Source organism: Lagopus leucura, unplaced genomic scaffold (genome assembly GCF_019238085.1).
Source record: "Lagopus leucura isolate 7727_CA_CO unplaced genomic scaffold, USGS_WTPT01 Super-Scaffold_1, whole genome shotgun sequence".
Taxonomy (NCBI): Eukaryota; Metazoa; Chordata; class Aves; order Galliformes; family Phasianidae; genus Lagopus; species Lagopus leucura.
The window spans coordinates 8,319,021-8,345,760 of record NW_024962250.1 but is presented as its reverse complement, the minus strand read 5'-3'; the positions used below and the strand labels follow the sequence as shown (position 1 = coordinate 8,345,760).

At 38.4% G+C, this 26,740-nt stretch overlaps 1 protein-coding gene across 1 annotated transcript in view; it reads left to right on the top strand.

The window, feature by feature from the left end:
- The window catches only part of SPTBN5 (spectrin beta, non-erythrocytic 5), a 93,322-nt gene that overhangs the window by 38,644 nt on the left and 27,938 nt on the right, over positions 1 to 26,740 (top strand). Inside the window, 12 exon segments of the mRNA XM_042862479.1 lie at positions 224 to 334; positions 1,469 to 1,648; positions 4,228 to 4,431; positions 5,565 to 5,714; positions 16,575 to 16,679; positions 17,643 to 17,828; positions 21,002 to 21,157; positions 21,772 to 21,963; positions 22,580 to 22,675; positions 24,656 to 24,774; positions 25,368 to 25,482; positions 26,549 to 26,662. Coding sequence (XP_042718413.1) covers positions 224 to 334; positions 1,469 to 1,648; positions 4,228 to 4,431; positions 5,565 to 5,714; positions 16,575 to 16,679; positions 17,643 to 17,828; positions 21,002 to 21,157; positions 21,772 to 21,963; positions 22,580 to 22,675; positions 24,656 to 24,774; positions 25,368 to 25,482; positions 26,549 to 26,662 — 1,728 coding nt within the window.

The following is a 26,740-nucleotide window of genomic DNA, read 5'->3' as shown; positions in this document are numbered from 1 at the left end:
GATTCAGTAGCTTAATCACTGTGATGCTTACCAGAGAGTTATTAGGACAGGTGTGCTAAGACAGAATTTTCTGGCTTCCTATTGCTTGTCATGGTTGAGTGACTAAGAATAGTTGTCCATACCTGTGCAGGATGCATGCACAGCATGACTAAAGTAGGCTGCTGGTGTATTTTGCTTGTAAGTTGTGCATAACAAAGCTTACTGTGATTTTTCTCTTTGCTAGGAGAAGTCTAAAAGTATTCCAGATGATGTTGCAAAGGACATGAGAGGTGTGCAAACCCAGCTCCGGAACCACGTGGCCCTAGAACACGAGCTCCTTGGAAATGAGCAGCAGGTAACAAAAGTAATTTGTGGTCTTTAATATATAATCACAATCTAAGCTTCCAATGGTAATAATAGTGTAGTATTATGAATATATTCTATGAAAGCCTGGAATATTCTAAGGCTCTTCCTCCATGTTTCCTGCTTTTTTAATATGTTCAAGATCTGCAGGTGATTATAAAAGCAGGTGATATACAATCTTGCAGATAAGGCACATATTATAATGAGTACTGACAATTGAAGTGATTCAATTCAAACAGGGATATTTTTTATCACTATTTGAAATGTATAATTACACCAAGCTTTATGACGTATCCACCACATAGTCCAAAGCATACCAGATGATTATGATGAAAAATCCGGAATCTCATTAATGAGTGGAAAGGCTGAAATGAACACAAAACATGTTAATTGACATGAGGATTATAGAAGGAAAGATGGGGCAGTAGCCTGAAGATTTCAGTACGTTTAGAGTATTTGAATTTGGACTATGAGAAAGAAGAGAAGGGCTTGTTATACGAACTTACAGAAAGTGTCAGTTTATGAGAACAGCTATTGCTTAGAAAACTTCCTAATACACAACAGATTTGCATAGCTTTAACTAGACCAAAGAAACAGTGTAAATTTTATCTTCATCCCTTTGTTTTGTTACTTTAACAGTGTTGTTAACACAGTACGTGTTATACTGAGATTACTAAACTTGCTATCTCAAAATCACTTTTCAGTGTTCTTACATCTTAGCCATACATCAGAAAATGCTGGAATTGATGCCACCAGCTCCTGTTTCTTTTAAAGGTAGAAGAGCATGAGATGTGAATAGAATGCAATCACAGTTAAGCTGTATAGTCACTGGGGAAAACAAAGTAAAATACCTACTGTTTCATTCATTGTTCATGTACTAAGAATGGTAAAAATGAGAAACAAAATCTAGTTGAAAAAAGTAGGTTGTGATGAGCCTTAGCAAACACTGGATGTCACTGTTATTCCATCTGAAATTAGGGATACTTTTGTTTAGCATGAGAAAACTCGTATCAGAAAATTTTACTTGAATTGTAACTTGATTTAGAATTAACATAGTTTTTGTCTTGATATTAGCTGTATCTCAGTGACTCTCTTTCTTACCTTCTTCTTTCTTCCCTGCCTACAGCTGCAGGATTTGATCCGTTCTGCAGATCATGTGCTGACTCGTTGCACAAACGAGCAGGCAGCAGACCTGAAAGCAAAGCAACAGGCAATAGCAACCAACTGGAAGGCCCTGAAGTCTAAAGTGCAACTGCGTAAGGAGCTTCTGGAAAAAGCACACAAGCTTTACCAGTTTCAGGCACAAGTAAGCACTTCCAGCTTCTGTCCCCCAGTACACAGGGGTATGTTTGTCAGTCATAGGTATACTTCTGAGCTGCAAAGGTTGATGTGAATTGCTGCAGGTGCTATCAGTGTTATTAACTGATTAAATGCTTGTAGCTATTTAGAAAGGTATTAGAGGATAAGGATATTTTTACCTTCTGTAGGAAGGGAAGCTCAGAAATAGTCATCACTTTGCAGCAGTAGTGATAGATTTATTTTCGAAGACTCTTCCACTGATTAAAACAGGCTCCAATTTATAGTAGTCAGAAGTTGGATCTCTCTCTCTCTCTCTCTGGGTATGCAAATGATCCATTAATTTATTTCATGAAATGTATTAAATACAATGCATGGGTCTTTGCTGGATCATGGCAACAACATCACAAGTTTCTTAAACACATTGATTCCATCGTAATATCATTACCTGCAATCCCCCATAACTGTATCTCAGAATTCAGGAAGGAATATAACTTGCCATAGAATACTAATGTTAATAATTTCATTGAAATCACTTGTGATACATTTCTGCAAGTTAGTAGATTATTGGTACAAGTATTACAGTGGCAGGTACAAAACAGCGAAGATGCTCTCTTTTACCAAATACTTTGTATAATAAAAGGAAAATAAGTTATCCTTTTTTATATATGGATGCTGATCACATTGTTCCTGTGCTTCCAGTTGGGATGAAGAAGTTGCTAACTTTATTTCTAGGATATCTTACATGGGTCTTTTTCTTAATGACATTTTGCATTGGTTAAAAAGCAAATAATGAACAAATCAGTAAGTTTTTCTGTGAAAAGAAAATTCTGTATAATCATCCTTTGTATTTCTCTGCATTCCTCCAAATATGATTTTCTGTAATTGAAGAGCAGGGTTCTCCCCAACCTGTAGCATGCAGTAACAGCAGGGGGTTCCATATCTTCCAATAAACAATATCAAGCAATCAGAATTTAGGCAGACATATTCAGTGTTGCTGAATTGTTTAAGACCCCTCTTCTGAACTTCGTGCAGACTGATGCTTGGTCTATCCTTAAATATTGCTGGCATTGCCAGTCCAAAAACAATACCTTGTTGACTTTTGACTTGCTCCACTGCATTAAGTATTCTGAGATGTACAAGTTGTTTTTTTTCAAAATGTGTAGCTTAAATCTTAAGGAGTCTTAGACATTCGCACTACAAGTGCAATGTCAGTGTCCTCAGTGACATGGAACTGTGCATGAATTATGGTTCTGCAAACAAAAATTTCATCAATAAATTATTCCTTTAAATCCTTTAAAAGGATTGTGATCAATAGGAAATCATTAAATATCAGTATTCACTGGCTTTATGTTAAAAGTATCTTGGCTTTAGAGTTTAAACTCTCAGAGCCCTGAACAGACTAATTTCTACTGTATGGTTCTTTTTTGAAACTATTTTTTCTGTACTCAATTTTAATGATAGAGATAAAAATCCATGGATAAGATGGAACACTGGCTATCTTCCTTCATTGAAAAAGTAGGCAACCATTCACAAAATTATTTTCTAGCTTTCTGCAGGAAAAGAGCATTTTTCTTCAGCACTTACTGTCTGTAACAGTCTTCTAAAATACACCAAGCAACCAGAAGGCCTTCTACCACCTCACAATTGAATGAGATTATCCAAACATGACTATAACAAATCTGAATTAAATTTAGAGTTTTTTGTACAGTTCCTTGTGTTCCTGTTTTTCACCATGTAACTCATTAGCACACAACACCCCTTAAAGATTCAAATCAGATGCCCAAAGTAAAGGTGTGCTGTAAATCAAGTGCAGAAAGATGGACAAAAAAAAGTTAAAGTATTTTTATTTGTGTAAGTTCTGCCAGCTTCAATCAAAAAATAATTCTCAGGGTTTTTTTCCAAGAATTTTCTTGCTCATAATTCCTATAACTGAATGTTCAGACATCTTAAGATATTGTAAATGTGTTCATTGGTCATCAGGTTTTGAAGGTAAACTAGTGCTACACACTCGTTCCTTCCAGAATTCTATTTCTTTGGCAGTCTCAGAGCCAAATCTGCATACCTAATACATGTAAACAATTTATTTCTGAATTGTAACATGCCTCTTTTCCACCTTGGTAAGAGTGAGCACCTTTTGTTTTTCACCTGAAAATTCTGATTCTCTCTTTCACTTTATAATATGTATATTATATGAGTTTTGAACGGATTTTCTGTTAGCGAAAGCTAAGGAATAGAAAAGTAGAGTGATATATATTGTTTAATCCAGAATACAGAAAATACTTAAAGGATAGTGGGCTAAAGAGCGTTAAACAGTATCGTATTGTCACTGCTGAGATATGACCCAGTTTGATTAAGATTATGATATAATAAATCATGTATATGTTAATATAGTGCATAAAAAATTCTGCAGTTATGTTACATTCCCTGGTTGAAATTTATACAAATGCTGTAAGTCCTAATTGAATATTTTCTTTCTTCTCTATGATTTTATTACCTGTTGAATGATCATGAATCATGAATGATTTTCCTGCCTGATAATCCAAGCTTGAGATGTAACCTTAACTTTCACATTTTCTTGGGTTTCAGGTGTGGGACTATTTCTCATGGACATCAGAAATGATTAGGGAAATGAGAGCCAAGGAGACTATCCGGGACATATCTACTAGCAGCCTGAGACTTACTCAGCATCAACAGCTACTGGCTGAGATTGAAGCACAAGAAGAGAAGTATAATCAAGTTGTACAGCTTGGACAGTCACTCTTGCAAGATGAGGAAATAAAATCAAAAGAGGTAATTGAAACACATTTGGGTTCAAAGTTGAACACATTCAGCTACTTAACACTAGTATAATTATCATTCTGAACTATACAGTATTGTAATCATACAGATGCATAGATACACTCACACGTAGTCATAAGCATGACCAATGTTTGCCTCAGCATATTATCTAGGTTGGGCACAGAAACATTTCCTACCTTAACAATAGATAAGTGCTGGCATGTCCTGAGGGCCTATTGCAGCAAAACTGGGCTTATTGAAGAAGCCTGGTATATTCTGAGCAGTGGAGATAATTCTACACAAGTTGAACCAAAGACCTGTCAACCAAAAATGAAAATAAGCATATCAGAGAGTTTAAAACCAGTTGGAGCATTTTCTGTAACAGGAAATTATGCTAATGTATTAAATCCATAGACATGGAAGATGAAAATCAAAATGCTAGTTTACTCAGGACAAATGGCTCCTAAAATTCTTACAGCATTTTTTCTCTCCCAGTAGCTACTAGTTTACTTCTCCACAACAATTTGATAACATCTCTTGAGTATATTCAGAAAACTGGAATTCTGTTCTCCCAACTGACCAAGCTATATAAATTAATCTAATGTTGTAATGTATAACTGAACTAACTTGGAGTCTTCCTGACTGAAAAGTCCTTTGCCTGTAGAAGGATGCAGAGAAAGTCAGTAACAGAAGATCTGTAGGCATGCATTGTTTGGAAACTGAAAAATACATGAAATCTAAGATTGAGACATATTGGCAGAATATAGCAGAATGAGTTATGACATTAATTTATGTAAGTATCTCTCCTATGCCAATTTTAAATGCTATTAATTGCACTGTTATTAATAAAGATAACATGATTGGAATTGATTCCAGAAGATACACTTGAGAAACAGTTACCTTTGTTTGCTCTTGGCTTGGACTGCTATATATGCTATAACAATCATTCCTCTGTACCTGAAACGAGACACCGCTCTAATTATCTCTCCACCCAAATATAAGTGCTGGAACTTGTTCTACTTTGTTTCACAATTTTGGTGCTATTTATGGTGTTTATCCAAGACTCCACATTATCTTTCTCCTCTCACCTTGTCCAGGTCCATGAGGTATAATGACTAACATGAATTTTTGGAAATTGTGTTCAGATTCAGCAGAAGCTACAGGCTCTGTTGGAAGAGAAGGACAAAGTGTACAGTGAATGGAAACAGAAGAAGAGGTGGCTGGACAAAATACATCAACAACAAATGTTCTATAAGGATTGGAATCACCTGGACAAGCTCCTGAACTCACAGGAGGTATGTGAATTGTACACTTGAAACGAGCAGTTAGACTTGTTCAGCATTTTAACTCTTCCAAGTTAAAAGGGATATAACTATGCATCTACAACTTAAAATCCTTAAGTCTGTGTATAGACAACACACTTGTGTTGTTATTTGTGTTGCAGCGTCACTTGGAGACTAGCAATTTACCAGCATGCTCACACTTTCTTATGGGGAGAAAACAGAAACTAGAAGTTCCACCTTGCTACAAAGCTATGTAATTCCAAATAACTATAAGAAATAACATATTAGAACCTTGACAGAAGAGGGAGACAACAGTCCAGTATTAGTTTCCTTTAGTTAGATCTCAGCATACTGCTTAACCACTGACAAGCTATTTTGTAAGCCACAGAAAAATGGGGAATAATAAAGAGGGCTTGAAGGAAGACAAATAGATTTGTAGGTGCTGCTGGAAACCCTCTCCTCAGGCTGAAGTTTAGTGCTGGGGAAATGCAACTAGGGGAAAATTGATGTTGACAGTGTGAATTAACCAAGGAATAGGAGCTGCCTTCTCTTTTTTGCAAGGGAGTTGATAACAGTGAGGAGATCTATGAAAGAATCTGACCAGGAGGAATAATCATTTATCTTTGATGTAGCAGAGAAAGATGAGCTTGTGTCATGAAAATAAAGGGTTGATGTAGTAAATGCAAAGCCAGGATATTCTTTGTACTATTATTTGCAGCACTTGAAGTATGTTTCTCACCAATATCAGAGTGTTTTGTCTTTCTTGCACTTTCCTGAATTTGTGGGAACTATCTAAAACAGTTCCAGCCTGAGTTCTGACATCCACTGTTGCAAAACTGGGAGTGAAGAATTCAAGTGTTCTTCCCAGTCGCAATGGGCAAATTCATGAAATAATAGATTGCTGTAACTGTGCTGAGGCTTAGCATGCAAACCACATTGACGGGCTGACGTTTGCCAAACTGAAGGGTTGAAACAAAGCTGAAGAAGGTTGTATTTCAGCATCATTTCCTATTAAGGAAAAATCATTCTTCATTCTCCAAGACCACTGGCAGCACAAAACAATGGTACTTGATTTGTGCTGACCTCTGTTTTCCCCCTGTGTTTTGCCACAGGCACTAAACTTTTTGGAAAAGTGACACTGAGCTGTGCCATGCACTAATTCTCCACTCTTTGGGGCATATGGGCTTGAATCCTTTCTAATTCATTGCTTGTGAGAAATGCAAATCTTCGTTTTTCCCTACAAGTAGCATACTTGGCAAATAAAACCTACGTTCTCACTTTGTGCTGAGACATGATATTAAGAGAGTTTCACCTAGTTTCAGGTTTCTGGAATAAAATAATGCATGATTCTGCCAAGTAAAAATGTTTAGTTGTTACAAATTTTGCCATTTTGTAATTAAATATTACATCTCTTTCAATTGCCTTCCAAGCCATGATACACCCATGCTAAACTCCTACATGGATAGCATTGTCAGGGAAATGCAAACTCCAAAAAACTTTGGAAACTGTATTTTTTCTTTTATTGTGAAATATGATCAGCCAGTATATAGAGCAACCGTGACCATGGCATTTGCTTTGCTGTACATATCTCAGAGGTAAATATTATGATAGCTACTATGGACTAGTGTTTCTTCTTGCCCTGAGTTGTGAATCTCAGCTTCAAAAGACTATATTACTTTCACATGAAAGCAGTTGCACCTGATAATTTCATTATGCCCCCAGTGCAGTTTATTCAGGTAAACTGCAGTTCATATTAATTCTTTACTAGATGAATTTATCATTGCCATATGCTGAGAGGTGGACTGCAATAAAAAAGGGTTTTCATCATGGACTTGCTGAATTTTCTAAGTAGGATCAGACACAGTGCCTACATCTATCACAGTTTTCTTCAGCTCAAGCAAAACCTGAGAATGAAGACAGTGACCTTGAGGGACATAAAGGGCAGTTCTGTTCTCAGAATCTTTCTCTAATAGTATTTTTTGTAAGAACTTTCAAGGATCTGGGTACCTAAGTTGTTCTCACTGTCTTCAAAAGTGTTCAAAAGGTGGAGTAATAAGGTGTAGATGGGCCATTCCTTCCAGCATCCCTTTGTACAGATGTTATTTTATGGTCATGGAGAACAGCAACAAAATAAACACAGAAGCATGAACGGCAAACTGTTCTTATACGTGCAGGTACAGAGAGTAAAGGAACTATCATCACTGCATGCTCTATACATTTCCTCCACCACCTTCTCCAACTGAGGTCACAATTTCTCAGATATCGCAATCAATAACGAAGTATCTACCTGCAGCTTACTGGGGAAGTTTCAAAACACCAATGGATTTCTATATTGATAATCTGAATATCACAGTCAGCCATATGTCCCTTCCTTCTCTGATACTGTCCCTGCAATCACCAATCTATTGTGATACCTAGAAAAGATTGTTACAGCTTGGCTCTCAAATTTAACTTAGGAAATGTGTAAAAGTGGTATTACCTGGGAAGAGGAGATGGTGAATTTGTTTGTATCCAAGGATGCAAACAATCAGATGCATTCAGGATGAGTTTCAATATTGGTGTTCACCTCAGTGTCCAAAGCAGTGTCAGTCTACAGTGAGTATATCTACTGGGGATGCAAATTTAGCCTATTAACACTGCTAAAAAGCCAGAGTCTACATACACATGAATTAAACTGTATCTTAAAGGAATTGATGGAATGGGATCATAAAGATCATCATTGCAAGAAGAGGATCATTTGCTGCTATTCATGAAGGAACAGGAAGAAACGCCTTCTGAATTCTACTTCTTCCTTAATATGTAATGCGTTGACCTGAGCCTGAGTGAAATCTCACCACAGCTGGAATTCCTGTATTTCCAGAATATCTCCTATTCCTTTCATTCTCTCATCTCCCTGAGTGAAAATTCTTTGAACAGATTATTCCTGAGCTGCCAAATTCCGGTCTGAATGAGGGAGGAATACTGAGAACTGCTGTTTTTTTTGCGGCTGCGAGCATCTGCCCTTTGGATCAATCAGTAATTACTCAGTGTTCTGAGATTTCTTAACCACTGTTTGTATTTTACTTCTTTACATTTAAGAACAATTGGAAGAGGAATCTGTTACATTTGGATGGAGCTCTGTTACTACTATCTGGAGTTAAAATATAGCTGCGTAGTGACTCAGATTTTCTCCCTAGGGAGATAGGCAGGAGGATCCCTTTCAAAAGTGCTGTCAAAAATTATTCAGCTAAGACATCTATTGAAGACTCCCCACTTCCCCAGTGGGAATTCTCTCGTTTACTACTTTCGGAATGGGCAGAATCAAACATGCTTTCAAAAAGAATTCCTCTCAAGCAAACAAATGTAAGCAATGACTCCACCCCTTGTTTTTTTCTGACTTTTGTGTTCAAGGAAATACTTAAGTCACACGCATTTCACTGTTCTACATCTGTAAGAAAGCAGTTCCTGTCATCCCGTAATTATTGGATCCTATTTTCCCAGAACTTCATGTGCTTTAGACCAAGTCTCTCTCAGCAGCGAGGAATGGAGGAAGAAAGAAGGCAACACATGAGTGTTTTAAACTAAGAACTGCTACTGAGAACTGCTTTCTCATTTGCTGTCTGTGCCAGTGTGACTGGTTTGACTTCAAGCCAGCATCTTATATTACATCCAAGTTACTTAAACCTTCGAAGGATTTTTGCAGAATTTAGTCTAGGATTGTTCTATGCTAAAGAAAATAGAGCACATGTGGAGAAAATTATGCAAACATCTATCTTTTATATTTTTTTTTAATTATGAATTCAGTTGTGCCATTGCTTGGAACTGTTGTAGGAAACTCTCCGAAGACCAGCAAACTGAGATCTTGCCATTCAGAGTGCAGACAAGCAACAGCTGAAACAGAGAAGAAAGAAAAAGTCACTTTTGCTTTGAGCAGCAGCAGTGTCCTGCGCATTCTGCTCTTTTCTAACCTTTTCACAGCAGCAGATGCCTTGCTCAGGTTAGCTGCTTTCCTTTTTTTTTTTTCCACAAATGAAATAGCAGCAAGTACACAGACTGTCTCTGGCAAGCATTTTTGGCTCCCTCCTACTCCGTCTGCAGTCTCACTGTCAGAACACTCAGGGAGCAGAGCCTCATGCTCTGTAATTTATCTTTCTGCCCATCCTGCTCTCGTATCACTTTGCAGACGTGATAGGTGGTGGTAGCAGTACTAGAAGAGCTGTGTTATTTTATTTTGAATGCGGATTTTTTTAGTTTGCCATTTTTTTTCCCCGGAGAATGCATATTAACCTCTCATTCCTTTGCTTCGGAAGAAGAATGGAAATTTCCAGTACCAAAGGAAAAAGGAGTAGGAGTTGGTTTTAAAAAGAGGGAGAAAGGCAAGTTTCTGTGGCTTTGGTTTTGCATCGTTTAGGACTAAGCTGCAGAATGTCATGCAGGAACCATCGCTGCAATCTTTCATCAGTACCTGTCTATGTCTCTACTGCGGAAGTGATGCTATCTCCCAGCAGAATGACCCCACCTCCTCCTTTTGAATCTATTGTGCAAGACAGGCCTTTCCAAAAGATGCCACCAGCAGCAAGGCATCCTCCCACTGGTCAATCAGTTGCAGAGATCGCTCAAGGAAATGCCAGCTCATCACCAAGCAGTGTGTCTTCTGGAGCTTACTGTTCGAGGCTAGATGTCGTCCTGGAACACACAGACCGGAGAAAAGGTTTGGGGAACACTAGTTACTGTGCAGATCTTTCAGATAGGATATCCAGGTGGTCCAGTTCTCCCAGAGACCCCCAGAGACGTGAATGTGGAGGTTCTGGAACTTGGTCAACACCTGCATCTTACAAGCAATATTCAGAAAGAGATAAAAGTGCTCATTTTTCTTCTGAAAAAAACAATCCCCTGAAGTTTGCTGTATCTTTGCCCTCTGATGTTCTTTCCTGCAAAGCTCCACCAAGCTGGACATCACGTCTGAATGTTGACCTATCTGCTATTCCAGATGTTTCAACACTCTGCAGCAAAAATCGGCATGCATCCCTGGAACATTGTGATTCTTTCCCACTCCAGCAAGGCTGTAGCCAGTGCAATGTCCAAATGCAAGATCTCCATGCTTCAATGAAGCTTTACATTTCAACATGCAGCTTAACAGTAAAGCCTTTTCGAGCAGATTCTCACGCAAGCAATCATGTTCATTCAAGTCTTCTCATGCCACAATTAGAAAAGCTGCCTGAAACTCCAGCTGGTCTGTCAACAGGATCCCAGAAACCAAAAGCCAGCTTCCCTTCAGGTGGGTCTCCAGCTCTTCAAATCACACAATTTCATGTGACTTCCTCTAAGTATCCTAGCTTTCCCCAGGAAACTGTCTCCAGAGATATCTGGCTGTCCCCAGCTGCACTGACTGGAAGAGAAAATACTGCTGTTGGGAATGAAGTCACAAGCAGGGATTTAAGTCCAGAGCTGATTGTCTTTCAGAACCATGCTTCATCAAAACCAGAGTTTGGGAAGACTCAATGCGATGGGCTAACACCTGCTCACCACAAGGTTTCCAAAATCACCTTGATACTTGCCACTCCTTGGACTGCAATGCCTATCCAAGTGGTAAGAGAATTTAGGAGGAGCCCAAGTCCAACAATCTTTATCAAAACACATGATGCAGGTATAACTGGTCCACCTCTTCATCCAATGGGGATTGGGGCTGACCTCTCTTTATCAGTGAATCCAGTTTGCTGTTCAGGATTGCTTTCTACCCAACAGCCATGGGCAAGATCTGGTTTGAGATCTCAGGAAACATGCAGCCTAGATAGTGTATGCCCTGAAGACCTTTTGCCAAACATACCAACTCATACAATGTCTTCAGCTCACAGACATGCAGAAGGCTCCTGGTGTCCGTCTATCGCTGTCAACATTGGTTCTGGGAGGAAAGTGGTGAAGATTTCCATTCCATTCTAGGAACATTTGCAAACACAAGTTTTAAGTTGCATTAATTGAACCACGTGGATTCCTTCTTGTATGCTTCCTGCCACGTTCCTGTTAGCTGAGGATGACTTTTGGGGCAACCAGAAAGCAACTTTTGTTCTCTGTCATCAAGACTGCAGATGCCTCTTCATCCTTCCTAAATGAAACTGAGCACTGTGATCTGATCCAGCTCTTGATAAATGTTTCATTTTAACCATTTGAGCTCTACTGTCAACTTGACGTGCACAGTTCTGTGCATCTACTTACAGGTTTTGCATAATTGGGCTCTAGTGCTCAGCGTTTTTAAGGTTCAAGACATTGAAGCCAAAATTTGGTCTTCCTCTCTGACAGTCAGTCTGGGACATGGGACAAATCCACAGTGTAGTTTTTCTTACGTTTTTTTTTTTTTTTTTTTTTTCCTATTGCTTTCATTTTCTCATTTGTCAAATTGTGTTGTATTTCTAAATGGTTAATACTTGGGTTTGTAAACTTTTTGAAGTAATCCTTGTTTTCAAAAAAACAGTTGCAATTTAATTACGAGGGAAGAAAATATTTTTTCCCTTAGAAAAAGGGGGATATCACCTTTTCCTGGGGGGAAAAATGGGAATTTAGTCTCCACTGCTTGTCAGATTTAGGTATCCCAGAAACTGTGCAGCAGTGCAACTAAGGAGATTTTAAGAGGAATTTAATCTGCCTCCAGACAAATGTTTTATAAGTAAAAATTGTAAGAGCATATGATTCTTGTCTAACACCTTGGAAATTTTGATAGATGGGATGGTAGCACTTACAGGAAAACAAACACTGATTGGTTTCTGTATTTCTCCCATTTACCTTTCCAGAATCAGATAATGCATGAACAGCATGCAGTGGTGGGAGGGAAGAAAATTCTTAAATACATTTAACATTAGAATTCCAGACCTGTTCTGTGAGATCAGTGGCCAACAATACAGTGATGTCAGTTTGATAGAAAAGGTGTATGCATGCATTTTTTAGAAGCAACTTAGTGTGTTTTATTCCACTTATGACAAGGTACTGTATTACTTAGTTGTGAACAATATGTAATCATTGTATTAAGCATATGTATTTACTTTGCTAAAACTTTTTCTCCATTATTTCTTTTTTATAATTATTTATTTACTTTTATCAGAAGAAGATAAAATCAAACTTTGTTGTTATCATTTTTCTGGGCAGAGTTTGGACTGAGTTACACCCTTCAAGTGAAGGCATTTAAGTCTGGAAGTAATACTAGCCTTTAGTACATGCTTAGAGCTGAAAGATTTTCAGTGGAGTTCTAGCCATCTCAGCAGCAAGCCCCAAGCAGGCAGTGGGGGGCAAAATATGTTAAGCTTGCTGTATTGTGAAGAGCAGAAGCAAGAGAAGGGAGTGGATTCACAGAAATACTTAAAATACTTTTTCTTCTAGAGAAATGAAAATGACATTTATTGGAAGCCAAATTTCTTCAGGGCTGTCTCAGTTTCCAATATGTCTGTATTATTGTTTCATTTAGTATTTTTCCAAAAAGCAGAGCTGGCCTGTGCTGCCACATAACTGTGTATATAGTGCTATTTTACATCAAATGAATGTATTTTTTGAGATGGACTTTGCATTTAATTCTGTGTTAGCTCATAAAGAAGAGTTTCTATCACAACAATATGCCTGAATCTATGCAGTGAGCTCAGAAATAGTGAAAAACTCCACTTGAAGTAGAGATAAAACCTCATTTATGTTCTTTGCATTGTTAATAATTTGGCTATTCGCTACATGTTCTGTTTCAAATATCAGAAAGGGCCACGTCTATTTTGTGGTTTTAAGCATCTTTGCAAAGTCTTCAGTTAAAAATGAGTCAACTGTATAGTGAGTGGTCAGGTCTCTGGTGCTTTTTGCGGCTGAGAATTAGATTCTTGATGATGGGCCATGATTCACAATGGAAACAAACTTGAAAGAAAGTTTATACCTGCTGTGTGCTGTGGGAGGCCCTGGTAGGTTACCTGAGGAGAGCTATGCAATGTTTTTGTATGTGAAATTAACACGTCACTTTCAGAGTAGGAGTTTGGGGACCTGTCTGAAGCCATTCCCTATGCCAGAAAATGATGTAATTGGCCAAGGGCCAACATCATATTGTGTGAGCTAGTTTCTGTTCTGCTTTAAGATTGATATAACAAATACTTAAATGAAAAACTGTTGCTGTTCTGATTCTAGCAATTTCTGTAATAAGATTTCTGTTTACAAGACAAATGAAAAGTTTTTATCTCATCAGCTCTCCAAGTAGCACTGCTAGTGCTGCTGGTACTGGCTTCTTCTAATCACATGGCAATTGCCTCTCCTGCAATGTGTGCAGCCACTTTTCTTTTGTAACAGTTTTCTTTTTCGGTATTAAAATATGGATTCTCAAGCCCACTTGCATGAGCTTCTACTCTGGGGGCCTGCTCAAATGTCAGAAGCACTTTTTTCACTGCTCTGGGAGCTCAGGGAATGGGGCTTGAATGTATTACCCGTGCGTAGTGATTTTCAGTAGGAGCAAGACACCGAGCAGTCAGAGGCAGCTGATTATGACTCACTGTCCCACACCCCTGCTCTCAAATGTCTTCCTTTTCCAAGGAAAGTAACCGTCCTTACCAGCAGATGTCCCTTTGCTTTTTCTTCCACCGTAGATTATAAGAGCAGGAAAACTGCTGGCAATTTTTTTGTGTAGAATGTTGTAGCTCCACTGCTAACAGCTGGTAAATAAAGGAGTGATATGTGGAAAATTGTAATGATTTTCTTTTTCCTTTGTAAATCCTTTTTTTTTTTTTTTTTTTACCAGAAATAATAATAATCCACAAAATAAGGTAGAGAAACTACGTTGTCTTTAAAGGAGCTGTCAAAACATGAATGTAGAGGGTGCAGTATGTGGCTCTGTGTTTATATACAACAAACAGAAGTGCCAAGCATCAGCTGATAGCTTTGTTTCTGTGTCAGCTAACAGCAGAGTAGAAATGGAAGCCAATTATAAGTGGCTTAATGCAGCAATAGAGCAAACAGATGTGCATGGAGTTTTTCTTCCACAAGAGCAAACCAAACACAAAAACACTCTAAAAAACCAATATCTCATAAGTTTGTACACTTGATTAGATAGATCAAAGGATTAAAGTTTCAGTGACAAAATACCTGCATTCTGGTTGGAATTGTATTTAATATTCATGGGCTAGACTTCTTAAAAACGTAGATCTATTCTACACGGCCTTCCCCTCTTCCTGACAATGATTACTGTGTTGGGATTTACTCATGTCTTTTCTGATACTCTGCTCGGATTAGTACAGAACAGTTTGAACATCTGGTCTGGGCGTAATGTTCTTCTGTACATTTTTCTCTACACGCAAAATATTTCACTCATTAACTCCCAAAAATGAACAAGAAAGTCAGACTTAAGTCTAGCAGTAAGTCCTCTAAGCCACAGAGGCCAAGCAGAATGGCATTATCAAGTTCCATCCACCAGCTGGAGATGAAGGTGATAAAGCAAGTGCCATCCAGGAGAGGAAGAAGCAAGTAAGTCCATCCAGGAGAGCCAGGCTCAGGCCTCCATTCAGCGTAGCTCTGACAAGGCAGAGGCCAGAGCAGAGCCTCAGTGGGGCCCCCAGATGGGGCTGGAGGGCATTCAGAGAATGGTCGGGGCTGCCTGGGCCTGTTGGTGCTGTGGGTGTGGATTCCATTGCATGTAAAATGTGCCTAGGAAACATCTTCAGAAGATTCCCCAGAGACAGAATGCATGGAAGATGTAATTGTGCAACCAATTTTCTTAACATCAGGAAGGAGTCAACAAGCACAGCGGTGCATTAGCGATGCACAGGGATTTGTTAGAAAATGTCATAACAGCATTTAAGTGACTAGTAAAGCAGTTTCCTTAAAACTGATTAATTTTTTTTTTAGACTACAGTCTTACTACCTCAGAGACTGACATGATAGTAGATAAAATTAATGCCAGACAGTTGGAAACGCAGCATGAAAAAATAGAAGATCTAATATGCTTGTTTCAGGTACAGCATTATCAAAGGATCATAGAATCATACGATATTTTTCATAAATAATCAGCTGAACAAATACAGGACAGAAACAAACTGGTCTTATAGCAGTTCTAAGAAAATTCTGGAAACTTAATGCCGTTTACAAGGTGAATTTGAGTTCAAGGTATTGCGTAAAAGATAAGCACCATACACAACTGCGTGATTACACTTTGAAAGGCACCAGAAGTAAGCTCTCTGCTACCTTCATTCTGGCTGATTCAGCCAAGTACTGCATCAAATCGTAGGCACATCATTTCAAAATAAGTGGAAATGGAGAAGATTCAGGGGAGAGCAATGAGAATAATTAGAAGTCAAGGAGACACAGCATCTGTGGAATGATTGATCTGCTCCAGTGTAGTTTTAGCAAGAGATGATAGAAATACCTATTAAGCCTATGTGAGCCTACAAAAATGTACAAAGCTGAAGCAAATGTAAAAGAAATTATTTTCTTTCTGTGCTGAAGAGGGCAGAATGTAATATTAGCAATGCATTTTCAGGTTATGTACTTGGAAAATCTTGTTAATGGTGATGGTAATGAAGCAGTGCAATAAATTGCCAAAGGAGGCTATAAAGTCTGTGTTGTGGGATGTATTCTAAGAAGAAACTATAAGGCACATCAGACATGGCAGTGTTGATCTGGTTTTGGATTACAAGAATGGCTGTTGAATTTACCAGCTTTGTGATTTAGAGAAAGCAGAGACAGGCCAGTTTACATAGTAAGACCTGCTATTGTATCTCTCTTACTCAAGACCATAAAGCTCTGCTATTTCATTTCCAGTTTGAATTGCCTTCTTTTCCTTTTATTTCCTCTCAAGTGTGCTGTAGAGCTAATATCCCTTCTCATATTTATGAATTGGGATTATGTGATGTTTAATCAAGTGAGTGAAATATTAAATGTTTGTTGTAGGTTTATTTGAAAAGCAGTGACCTTGGAAGCTCTGTAGATGAAGTAGAGCAACTGATTAGGAAACATGAGGCTTTTGAGAAGCTACTGGCATCACAGGATGAAAAGGTACAGTAAACAATAAGGAATATTCTACCAGTACAGGAACTGGAATAATTCTGTTTGTTTTTTATTAATGTGGCAACAGATGTGATGTGCCTGATATGCTTGAATCAGAGAAAAATGGGGAAGCTTAGTGAAATAACAGACAGGGTAGTGGAGAAAAGTATTAAACAATCCATTTCCAAGTCTTGTCTGCATTGTCTTGAAGTAGATGAAAAAAACACTTAGAAAAATCAAATACTGGGACTTAGGAGGAAAAAAGATATTTAAAGCAGACCATACTGTGTTATGGATACCATAACACCTTTTTTTCTTAAAAAGAATGTGGCTTTTGAAGCATGTAAAATACAGTATGTCAGAGTTGATGTTTTGCTAATTATTTAAATATATGTTTATTATATAATGTCTGTACTAAATTGTCTAGTCTTTTTGCATCTGTGGAATTGAAGCTGGATTGCTCACCCACACCTAAAAGAATCTGGCTGGCTGATGGCCAGCTGCTGTATTTCACCCATGCTAGAGCTAAGCTCTGAAACCTGGGCCTGTGCCTGTTTTTCCAGATGGAATGAGCTCCCAGCCCTGTACCTCCTCCCTGGCAGATTTATTGTTGGGTTGAGAGCTACCTCCCAACACCTGATTTCCACAAAACAATAAAATCCAGGCAGTCATAAGTGCCAGGCTTGCTCCATGACTCCTTGCACCACCTGATCGGTGGGTAAAGGACTCCAGTAGCCACAGCTTTATTTCATCTAAATAATCACAGTGTGCTAAAGTAACAAATGATAAGGAGATAGTGGGTATGTTGTAGTACTGGGCAGGGAGCACTGTGGGGGAAATGCTGTTTAACCTGTCCCTAACATTTTTTTTTGCTTCTTCCAGCAAAAAATGGTATGGAAATTAGCCTGAAGTTTTATTTCTTTAACATCACTTGAAAGCAATTAATTGACTTCAGATTTATTGCCTTCTCAGATGATGTCTCTTCAAGAACAAGCAAACAAGCTAGAAAAGGATGGTGGATTGGATGGGATACAGATTCAGCACAAACTGAACACCATTCTTCAAAGGAAGCAGCAGATCAAGAATCTCTCCCAGAGCAGGAGAGAAAAGCTGCAGACCGCCCTTCTTCTGGCACTTTTCTATCAGAACTTGGCAGAGGTAAGCAATTTAGACGAGGGTGGGAGTGGAAGAATGGGGAACTGCTTACATCTGTTGGATAGAGTGCTTGTTTTTGCCAGAGATTAGCTGAATTGATAATTTACTCTGAGATGGCAACTGCTTCACTGCTACATTCATGTGGTAGGTGAGCCAACACCATTGTTTTTACTATACGTGCCATTGTTGTGGGATTGTGACCATTCGAGCTTCTTTACGCATCAGGAGTCTTGATAAAATAAAACTAATCAAAAAGTAACTGCCAGCCACTGCTTTATGCTTCCTTTAGCGGGATAGAAAGAGTGTTTTAGGCAGAGTGAATGCAGTGTGGAAAGCAATATGGCAAGGGCGCTATGCTCTACCAGTGGATGCTTATTGAAAGTCTTCAAAACAGTTCTGTAAGTAAGTATAGTTCTTCAGCTTCGATAAACATGTATCTGCAGATTAGGTTAGCCTGTATCCAGTTCTGGCCATAGTCTTGTAACCAAGCAGCTCTGTTCCTGGCACAGCGGTTGGGAAGATATAACAGGTTGGATTTTCTAAGGATAGCACAGTGCATGTGACTGAAAAATGTCTTAACATCCAATGTGCTGACATAGGCAACAGCACATAGACAAGAAAGGGCATTTGCAAACACTCTTGCTGGCCTGATAAGCCCTTCTGTTGCTACATCCCTTGGAACATTCTCCATGTTTTAAAGAAAAGCTGCAGGTACTTGTCACCTCCCATTCCACAAAAAGGGCACTTGTCCTGATGCAGTTCAAATTAGGGTTGTCAGCAAAGACCATTCTTACACTTCCTCAACCAACCTCTAACAACCAAATTTTAAAATAAATAAATAAATAAATAGCTAGTAAATTCCATTTATAACAAAATATATTTAGAGCTCCCCCAGTAATGATCAAATATTTAAATATCCTCTTCTTTGGCTGCGCTGATGAGCCAGAGGTGCACTCTGCTTTTTAAAATAAACTTTATTAGGAATTATTTACACAGTCAAATATTAACCTGTATTACTTAGCCATACCTTTTCTACCACATGAACCAGTTCACCAATCACAGTCGGTCCACGTTGTGGCCTAGAAGTGGATGGAATGGACAGTGCATTGCACAGTGCTAACTTTTAAAAGTGCTAATTTTTAAAAGAACGCTATACCTCTGACAAAGAGGTCACATACCTGCTAACATCCACTCTACTGGAGGAAACCGTCATGTGATCCTAGAGATACAGTCAACCTCTTCACTAAAAATGCTTCTTAATTGCTTCCCATCTATCTATAATTGTCAAATCAGTGCTTGGACTGGGGTCCTCCTTCATTCCATCATTGTGAATAACATACAACACAGCATATGGCTCTGTATAGTGAGGAATTTCTCTGCATTGATTCAGCCAAGAGTTCTGTAGAGAGTTTTTGCTCTCAAAGTAACTACTCATTTAGTCTGTCAATCTAAAGTCATTGCCTACTGCTACAGAATGTGAATGCCACCAAGTAATTAAAAAAAAAAAATCTTACAGTAATATTTCTCTTCCTCTTTGGTTGAATTGAATGCTTAACTTAAATTTAATGATGTTCTGGGTGTGTATGAGTTCATTTATGAGGACAAGCCCCAGAGGAGAATTAAACTGCAGAGATGAGTTTTGAATTTAGTTGTGCAATCTGTGAGGTCATTGCTTATTCTTATTTATTGTGAGTCTCCTTCTCTAGAGGTATTCTGAACTTGTCTGAATGTTATCCTGTGTAACTTACTCTTGGGAACCTGCTTTACCAGGGTAGATTGACTTAATGATCTCCAGGAGTTCCTTCTAACCCCTTCAATTCTGTGATTCCAGTGATAGTACAGATCCCACCCCCCTGAAAATTCTTACTCCATAATTAAAGTAATTTCCACTGATCAAACAGTTTTTTGTGTGTATGCTTGAAATACTTCTGTTAATAAAAAATCATATACATTTTGAAAACATAGATTTCTAAATTGATAAAGCCCACTTTTTTTTTATGAGTCCCATTGAAATAAGACTGTTCTCATGTACCTGCAGTGAGTATAGCACTAGACTCACTGTTCTTGTCTTCAGTAAAGTGAGAATAAATTAAGCCAATAAGTGTGCAGATGTGTCTTTTTTTTAATAGTTTTATTCAGTTTGCCATAAAGCCCTTGCCTATTATTAGAAAATAGGTGAGGAATCACCCTTTGAGAGGTTGTGTGCAGGGAATACATTAGTTTCCCAGTCTAACTGCACAGATGAGTCTCTCTCATTCAAATGAGAAGTCAGTTTAAGTGACCTCAAAGCGTTAGTATGTGGCTGGGTAATGGGAGAAGGCCCTAGCTTGTAAGGGTGTCAGAAATGAAAACAGCAGATGACTGCTGTCCTGGGCAACCTTGACATAAGGCAAAAGACTGCTCTTTGAATCTCTAGCTGTACTTTTGAGGGAAATGGTTTCAGGGGAATGTGCTGCTAGTGAAAACAATTTTTAGTTTGTAAAATTTCAGCAGTTGAAGTAATACTTAAAAATTTTAATTAACTGAGAAAATCTTCCAGTTGTCAGCTCTTGTATGTAGTGCAGTATCACAAGGACAGCCAAGATGCTTTGAAACTGATAAGGCTGCTCTTCAGTTTGCTGTGCTGTAGTCACTGAAGTGGTCTGAGGACAGCGGAATCAATTACAGTGTATGTCAAATGTTCAGTTGTGTGCTTTGATGGACAGAGGATATTTGTGTCAATGCAAAGTGAGTAAGTTTAGCAAACTATTAAAAAAATGTGGAAAAGTCACTATCCTGTTGTCCATTTCCTTCTACATAAGTTTAAGCCTCCTAAGAAAGAATTTCTTAGGAGAAATGTGTAACATTTACATTACTAGTCTTCATTACATTACTACTACTATATTATTAGTCTTCATGATTCAGCTGGTGGTCCAAATGTGATGTTCCTGATTAGAATATCTCAAGCGTTATGAAGTGTAGCAGCAAAGTGTTTGCTTTCAAGGAATTTTTTTTATTATTCCAGTTGTTAAATAAAAATTATTTTCATTTCTACCTGCTTTTATTTCCTTTCAAGTAGAATAGTTCAGAAACTGAAGAGCCAAGGGATAGGAAACTTCATAGAACAATGTACTAGGAGGAGACCCCAGGATGGCATGTAGTTGTCATGCTAACTTGAGTGCTTCATGCTGCTACAGGCAGAAGACTGGATCAGTGAGCGCATGCAGAAGCTAGAGGATCCTTCCATACAAGATCCCAGCAATCTGCAGGACAAAATGAAGCTGCTGCAGAAGCATCAGGTCTTTGAGGCAGAGATTCTAGCAAATGAAGAAATCATCACAGCTGTTAATAAGGTAACACTAACACTCTGATAGTGTTTTTACAGATCACTACAGGTTATCTAGGATGGAATAAGAAGGATGGATAGCTTCCTCACCATCTCTTTATCATTTTTTCTACTCATATGACGAGAATCCAGTTACTATGCCATGGAAATGGAATCCCATTAATTTAAAACAGAGAGATTCCTTAATTTCCAGGAAGACTTTCATCTTTTGTTATTGTCCAAAGAGAAAGATATGACCAGCTTCTCCCTGCGAATCACAACTGCAGAATTGATTACTTCCACAAAAAGTAAATAGGATTTCATGCTCAGTTGCCAAACAAACTCACTGAACATGGGCAAATCATATAGTTGAAGGGTACAATCATCCATAATGCCTCTCTTGTGCTCTCACTCCACGAATGTCATCCTTGGCAGGTGAATATTCAAATCTGGTGTGCTTGATTAGCTTCCAGATGTAAGAGCATTACAACTGAGCTGTATTACTTGGGACCTGAGAAATTAGTAAGTCATTGTGCAGTGCAGGTTAGGAAAGTAGTAGTCCTTGAGAAGTCTTATAACATAGTATTGACATGAGAAGTCAGTAGTAACCTTCATATCTAATTCCCTCTCCTGAATGCAAAGAAAGGAGAAGCCCTGGTTTCAGGGGGCCACCCAAAATCAGGGGAGATCCGCCATCAGGTCCGCATGCTTCAGGAGCGTTGGGAGAAGCTAAAAAGAGCTGTTGCTGCCCGTGGAAAAATGCTGGAGGATAGTCGGGATTTCCTGGAATTTCTTCAGAAAGTTGACCAGGTGGAAGCCTGGATCAGAGAAAAGGTAAATTAACTCTAATATTTAAACAAAGCAGCACACTAGTGACTTGCTATATCACAACAAATGTGTGATACGTATCAACCTCCAGGCCTTCTTAGGGCCTTCTTCATGAGAGAATCATGATGTGCTCTGCAAACAAGATGGAAGGAATAATTCAACAGATTCTAAAACTTTTCTAGAGAGTTTCTGTGCCAAATTTGGTTGAACGGTACTAACACATCACACGTAAAGTGTGCACATAAAGAAGTTGTGATTATTATTCTCGTGTGTCTCTGTCAAAACAGACCTAAAAGTACACTAGAATAGAAGGGACTTCAAGCATGTGGCAACTGACATTCAGTTTCATTGTCTGTCAAATCTGCAAGTTTCTATTTGTAGGAAGAGTCATTAATCCACTAAGTTTTCATTTGGAGGCTGTTTCATATTCAGTAATAGATTGGAAAAGGAATTGGGCCTAAGTATTATTATCTTAAAGATCAGAAGTGACTACTTCAGAATTTGTAGGTCAGTGATTCACAGAGAGAATCACAGAACTTTTTGCAGCACCGTAAGCATTGGAATGCGTTATATTCTTGTATTCTTCACCTGAATGTTTGTCTACCGCTGCTTCTTTCCTCAGGAAGTCATGATTAACATAGGTGATGTGGGAAATGACTATGAGCACTGTCTGCAGCTCATGAAAAAGCTAAATGAGTTCCGTGGAGCAACATCGGGGGTAAGAGATGTTTTCCTTGCCTGTTTCCACATAGCTTGTGATGCTAGAAGCAGCAGTTAACTTTTTAGCTTATTTGGATAGTAAATACAATTCCATTACTGTAAGATGAAAGATCGGGGAAGTAAGAAGCATTATCACCTCCTAAGCTACTGAAATGATCTTCAGCTCCCTCTGGGAAAGGTGTGAGACCATCTATCAAGACAATATATTTGTAGTAGCCTCTCCTTCTCTCTTTATGAACTACACAGATGTGGACAAACAGGTTTCCGTGTCACACAGGAAAGATCCCTGTGCATACTTCGTAGTCTGGACTATTAGGCCAATTAGAACTTCATGAGTGAGGTTTACTTCTATGTGCACTCATAATATTCTCTTTTTTCTGTTTACCTTTTATACTATTTGCCAGTTACTGTATTGCCAGCTCCCATCTTCTCTTTCTGATGCCTATTAGCTGAAGAAGACAATCTTCTTTTATGCAAAATAAAAGCATAGATATGCATGACACCTGGGGGAAAACTCTGAGCTCCCATTTCCAGAACCCAGCAAGATTTTCTGCAACATTAGATCTGGTCAGAAAGCCAAAACGCTTGAATTTTAGCACCATGGAATTAGGGAAGTGAAGTGACCTTCATTCACCCTTCAGTCTACACCAGCTGAACTGTGAGCTAAGAGTTCTGCTATGGATTGTACCAGCAAAAAAGAAGGATAGAGACAGGAACTGTATAAGACTGAAAAAAGAAGTATTTCCACTGAATAAGGTAGATCTTATATGCCCTTGGTCTTCAACACTGCCTGCTTCTAGGCACTGCTTCTTTACCACTTTAAACGTGATTCCTACAGGAAACTACTGAGACTGATGCCTTCATAGCTGGTGCTTGAATATACAGTGCTTTATAGGGCGATCCAAACAGAAGCAGGCTGGTCTTGGCACAGTGTGCGCATCCATTTTGTCTGGGTTTCCCCACTAGACAAATCTGAGAGCAGAGTGGGGATCGACTATCCCACATTGACGGTTGCGAAGTTTTCTACTCAGACTCTGTTACATTGTGTTGCTAGCTCCCAGGAGAGGAGGCTGAGGTTTCTGAAGAAGCAATATGTGGCTGTCTACTGGTTTATCTTGTTTGCTTTGTGGCTGTTCGTAATACTGAAGTACATATGGAAATAGACATCTTGGTATGAATGTACCATAAATAAAATTCAGTTTGAATAAATATTTCTATTAAAAAATTGCTGGCATCTGGCAACTGTGCTTCTATTACTCCAGTGATTAATGTCTCCCCTTTAAGCCTTTGATTTACTGGTCTTGCAAAAATATAAAATGTTTTTGAATCCTGGAGCAGTATTCTGTGTTGACTATCCATCATGCTTGAAAAGAATTATCCATTATAGTCCAGAAGATATATTTGCAATGTGCAACTTTTATCCTTCCTGTGGTATATATGTTACTTGGGAAGAAAATTGGAAGGCTTCGCATACCTTTCATTATGCAGTGTTGTTTCTTTTAAAGGAAAAGCAGTGACACATCTTACTATCCAATTTATGATTTGGTTTCTTTAGACTGTATAGGTTTTAAGGCTGTTGTCCATGATGCGGAACAAACTTCTGGACAGATGCCTATGTAAGGTTAAGAGCCACAAGTCTTTCATCTGTTCGATGCAGGAACAGTCTGCCACATCTCATCTGTTTTACTGCAGCCATCTATGTAACCAGCAGCTGCATTTCCTCAACATATGAGCCCCTGCTGGAATGCCTGGCTTAGAAAAGAAGCTCTAAGAGTTTTTACATAGTCCTAAATCACTGTTGAATCTGTGTATCATCATTACATAGTGTATCATCATTAACATCCTTTCTTGCTTGAACTGTCAGCTCATCTGGGACTGATAAGAAGTGTGATAATAGAGCTGATTGAAATTTCTGGTAGCGAGATAGAAATCTTGCTTGTCACTGCTATTGTTGTTTTGTCCTTTCTTCACTTTACAGGAGACAACAGTGGATGATGCTCACATCAAGGCTATCAATGCCCTGGCCATGAAACTGGAGAGACAAAACCAGGAAGAGACAAAGACAATATATCAGCGCCGGAAGCAGCTCAATGAGAAGTGAGTATGCTTTTAAATCTTCTACATAAAATGAAAACAGAAAGGTAGGATGAGGTGTTTTTGGTGGGCTGGGCTCAGTGGAGTAATGTGTGTTTTTTTTTAACATCATGACTACCAGACTTCATGCACCATAGCTGCCTTTCAAGATTTCAGAGCAGTTAGCCAAGAGGATTTCTTGTCCTGCAGGACCAAAGTCATTTCTGTCCTTGGAGGCAAACAGCTTTTTCACTGCGTTTTACAGACTATGTTCATAAAGCTAAGGCACTTCTACCTGTTCAGAAAGTTGCCCTGGTGAAGTGCATATTCTTTCTGCTACTTCATAGTCCACTAGTTAAGATAATTTAAGGAAATTGTGTCAGGACTTTGTAGCTTTTACTTTCTATGCCATCCTGAAAAACCTGGAACGAATATAGCCAGATAGTTTCATCAGGCTGATGTTTCATGCTGCATTTGCTATTTTGAGGAATTGAGGATCAATACACAATGTAGCTCAGAAGTCTAGACTTTCTTCCTTAGAACTGAGATTATGAAACTCAGTTGTGGAAGTTTTCACCTCTGAAATATACTCCCAAAATATTATTTTCCAATAAAAGGTGGAACAGTTTCCATGGTAACCTGAATGCATACAGGAGGAAATTAGAAGGAGCTCTGGAGATTCATGCCTTGATAAGAGAAATTGATGACATCACAGAGAGAATTACTGAGAAGGTGAGTTCCCAGATTTGGATTAATTGACATGGGAAAATGTTCTGTTTTCTGAGTGATAAACTCAGATATCTGTATTACTGAAGATATACTGACTATCTAGCAGTAGCCCCTGACAGTTGTCTATGTATCAAGTCTGCAGGAAGATGTTAAACACATTGCAGATTACTAGTCCTTAAGTGACTCAAGGCTAAAATGGTAAATTTCAAAGTGAGTTTTGAATACCAGAAATTAGATGAACTACCATAGAACTTGACCTGAATTAGTTATGCCCTTAGTTTGGATGTAGCAACTTCCAGTGTTCCAAATTCAAAGCTAGTTTGTTTAGCACTAACTGCTCATCGCTCCCTGCTGTGCAATGTAGGCAAATATGCAACTTTGATAAGTTCTATAAAAGTCTCTTTCTTTCTTTTTTTTTTTTTTTCATATGGTACAAATGCCTGTTCTGGTTTATAATTTTGAGATTAATAGAAGACGACTTATATAAGAATTAATGACTTCATGGATATAACAAATACTGTTTATTGAACTGTAAGCCAGTAGTCAAATATATGACAGGAGTACTTCAGGTTACAAGACCGTTAGTTTGAAATTTTTGTAACAACTTTTATGAATGTATTCCTTTATTGTCTGTGATTTCACTTGTGATAGAGTTCTGAATATTAACTTTTTTTCCACATTTTTGCGAAACACAGCTCTTGCAAGCTTCTGCAACACAACTGAATGTGAAATATTTGGCTATTCTGAGCTATGTGTGGGGGGTGGGGGGGAGAAAGAAAAAAGAGAGAGAGAGAGAGAGAAAATAAAGGTTGAGAAGTGTAGGGAAGCATTCCTGCCTTTCTGTTTAACATGTGAATGCCCAGATCTTATGTAGATCTGTGAATATTCAAAGTTCTTGTTCCATTTCTGTTGAGAGTGCAGACATAAAGAGCTTTATAGATACTTAAAAAGACAATAAAAGCATTCCAATGGCAATAAAAAGAAGGGAATAAGGAAGCAATTTGATAGAAGTAAAATATTACCCTTCTTCTTTGTGTTGTCACCATTTACACTTCCTGTACCCCTTCAGAGTGTCCTGATACAAGCACTGGATTATGGGAAAGATGTTGAAAGTGTGGAAAACCTTATTCGAAGACATGAAGAGATGGAGAGAGAAATCAATGTTATTAAGTCCAAAATAGAGGTAAGAAGTGAAAAAGTACAAAGGATACTATATGTCATGGTTCTACGTTTTTTGTTTGTTTTTTTTTTATTTTGGGTT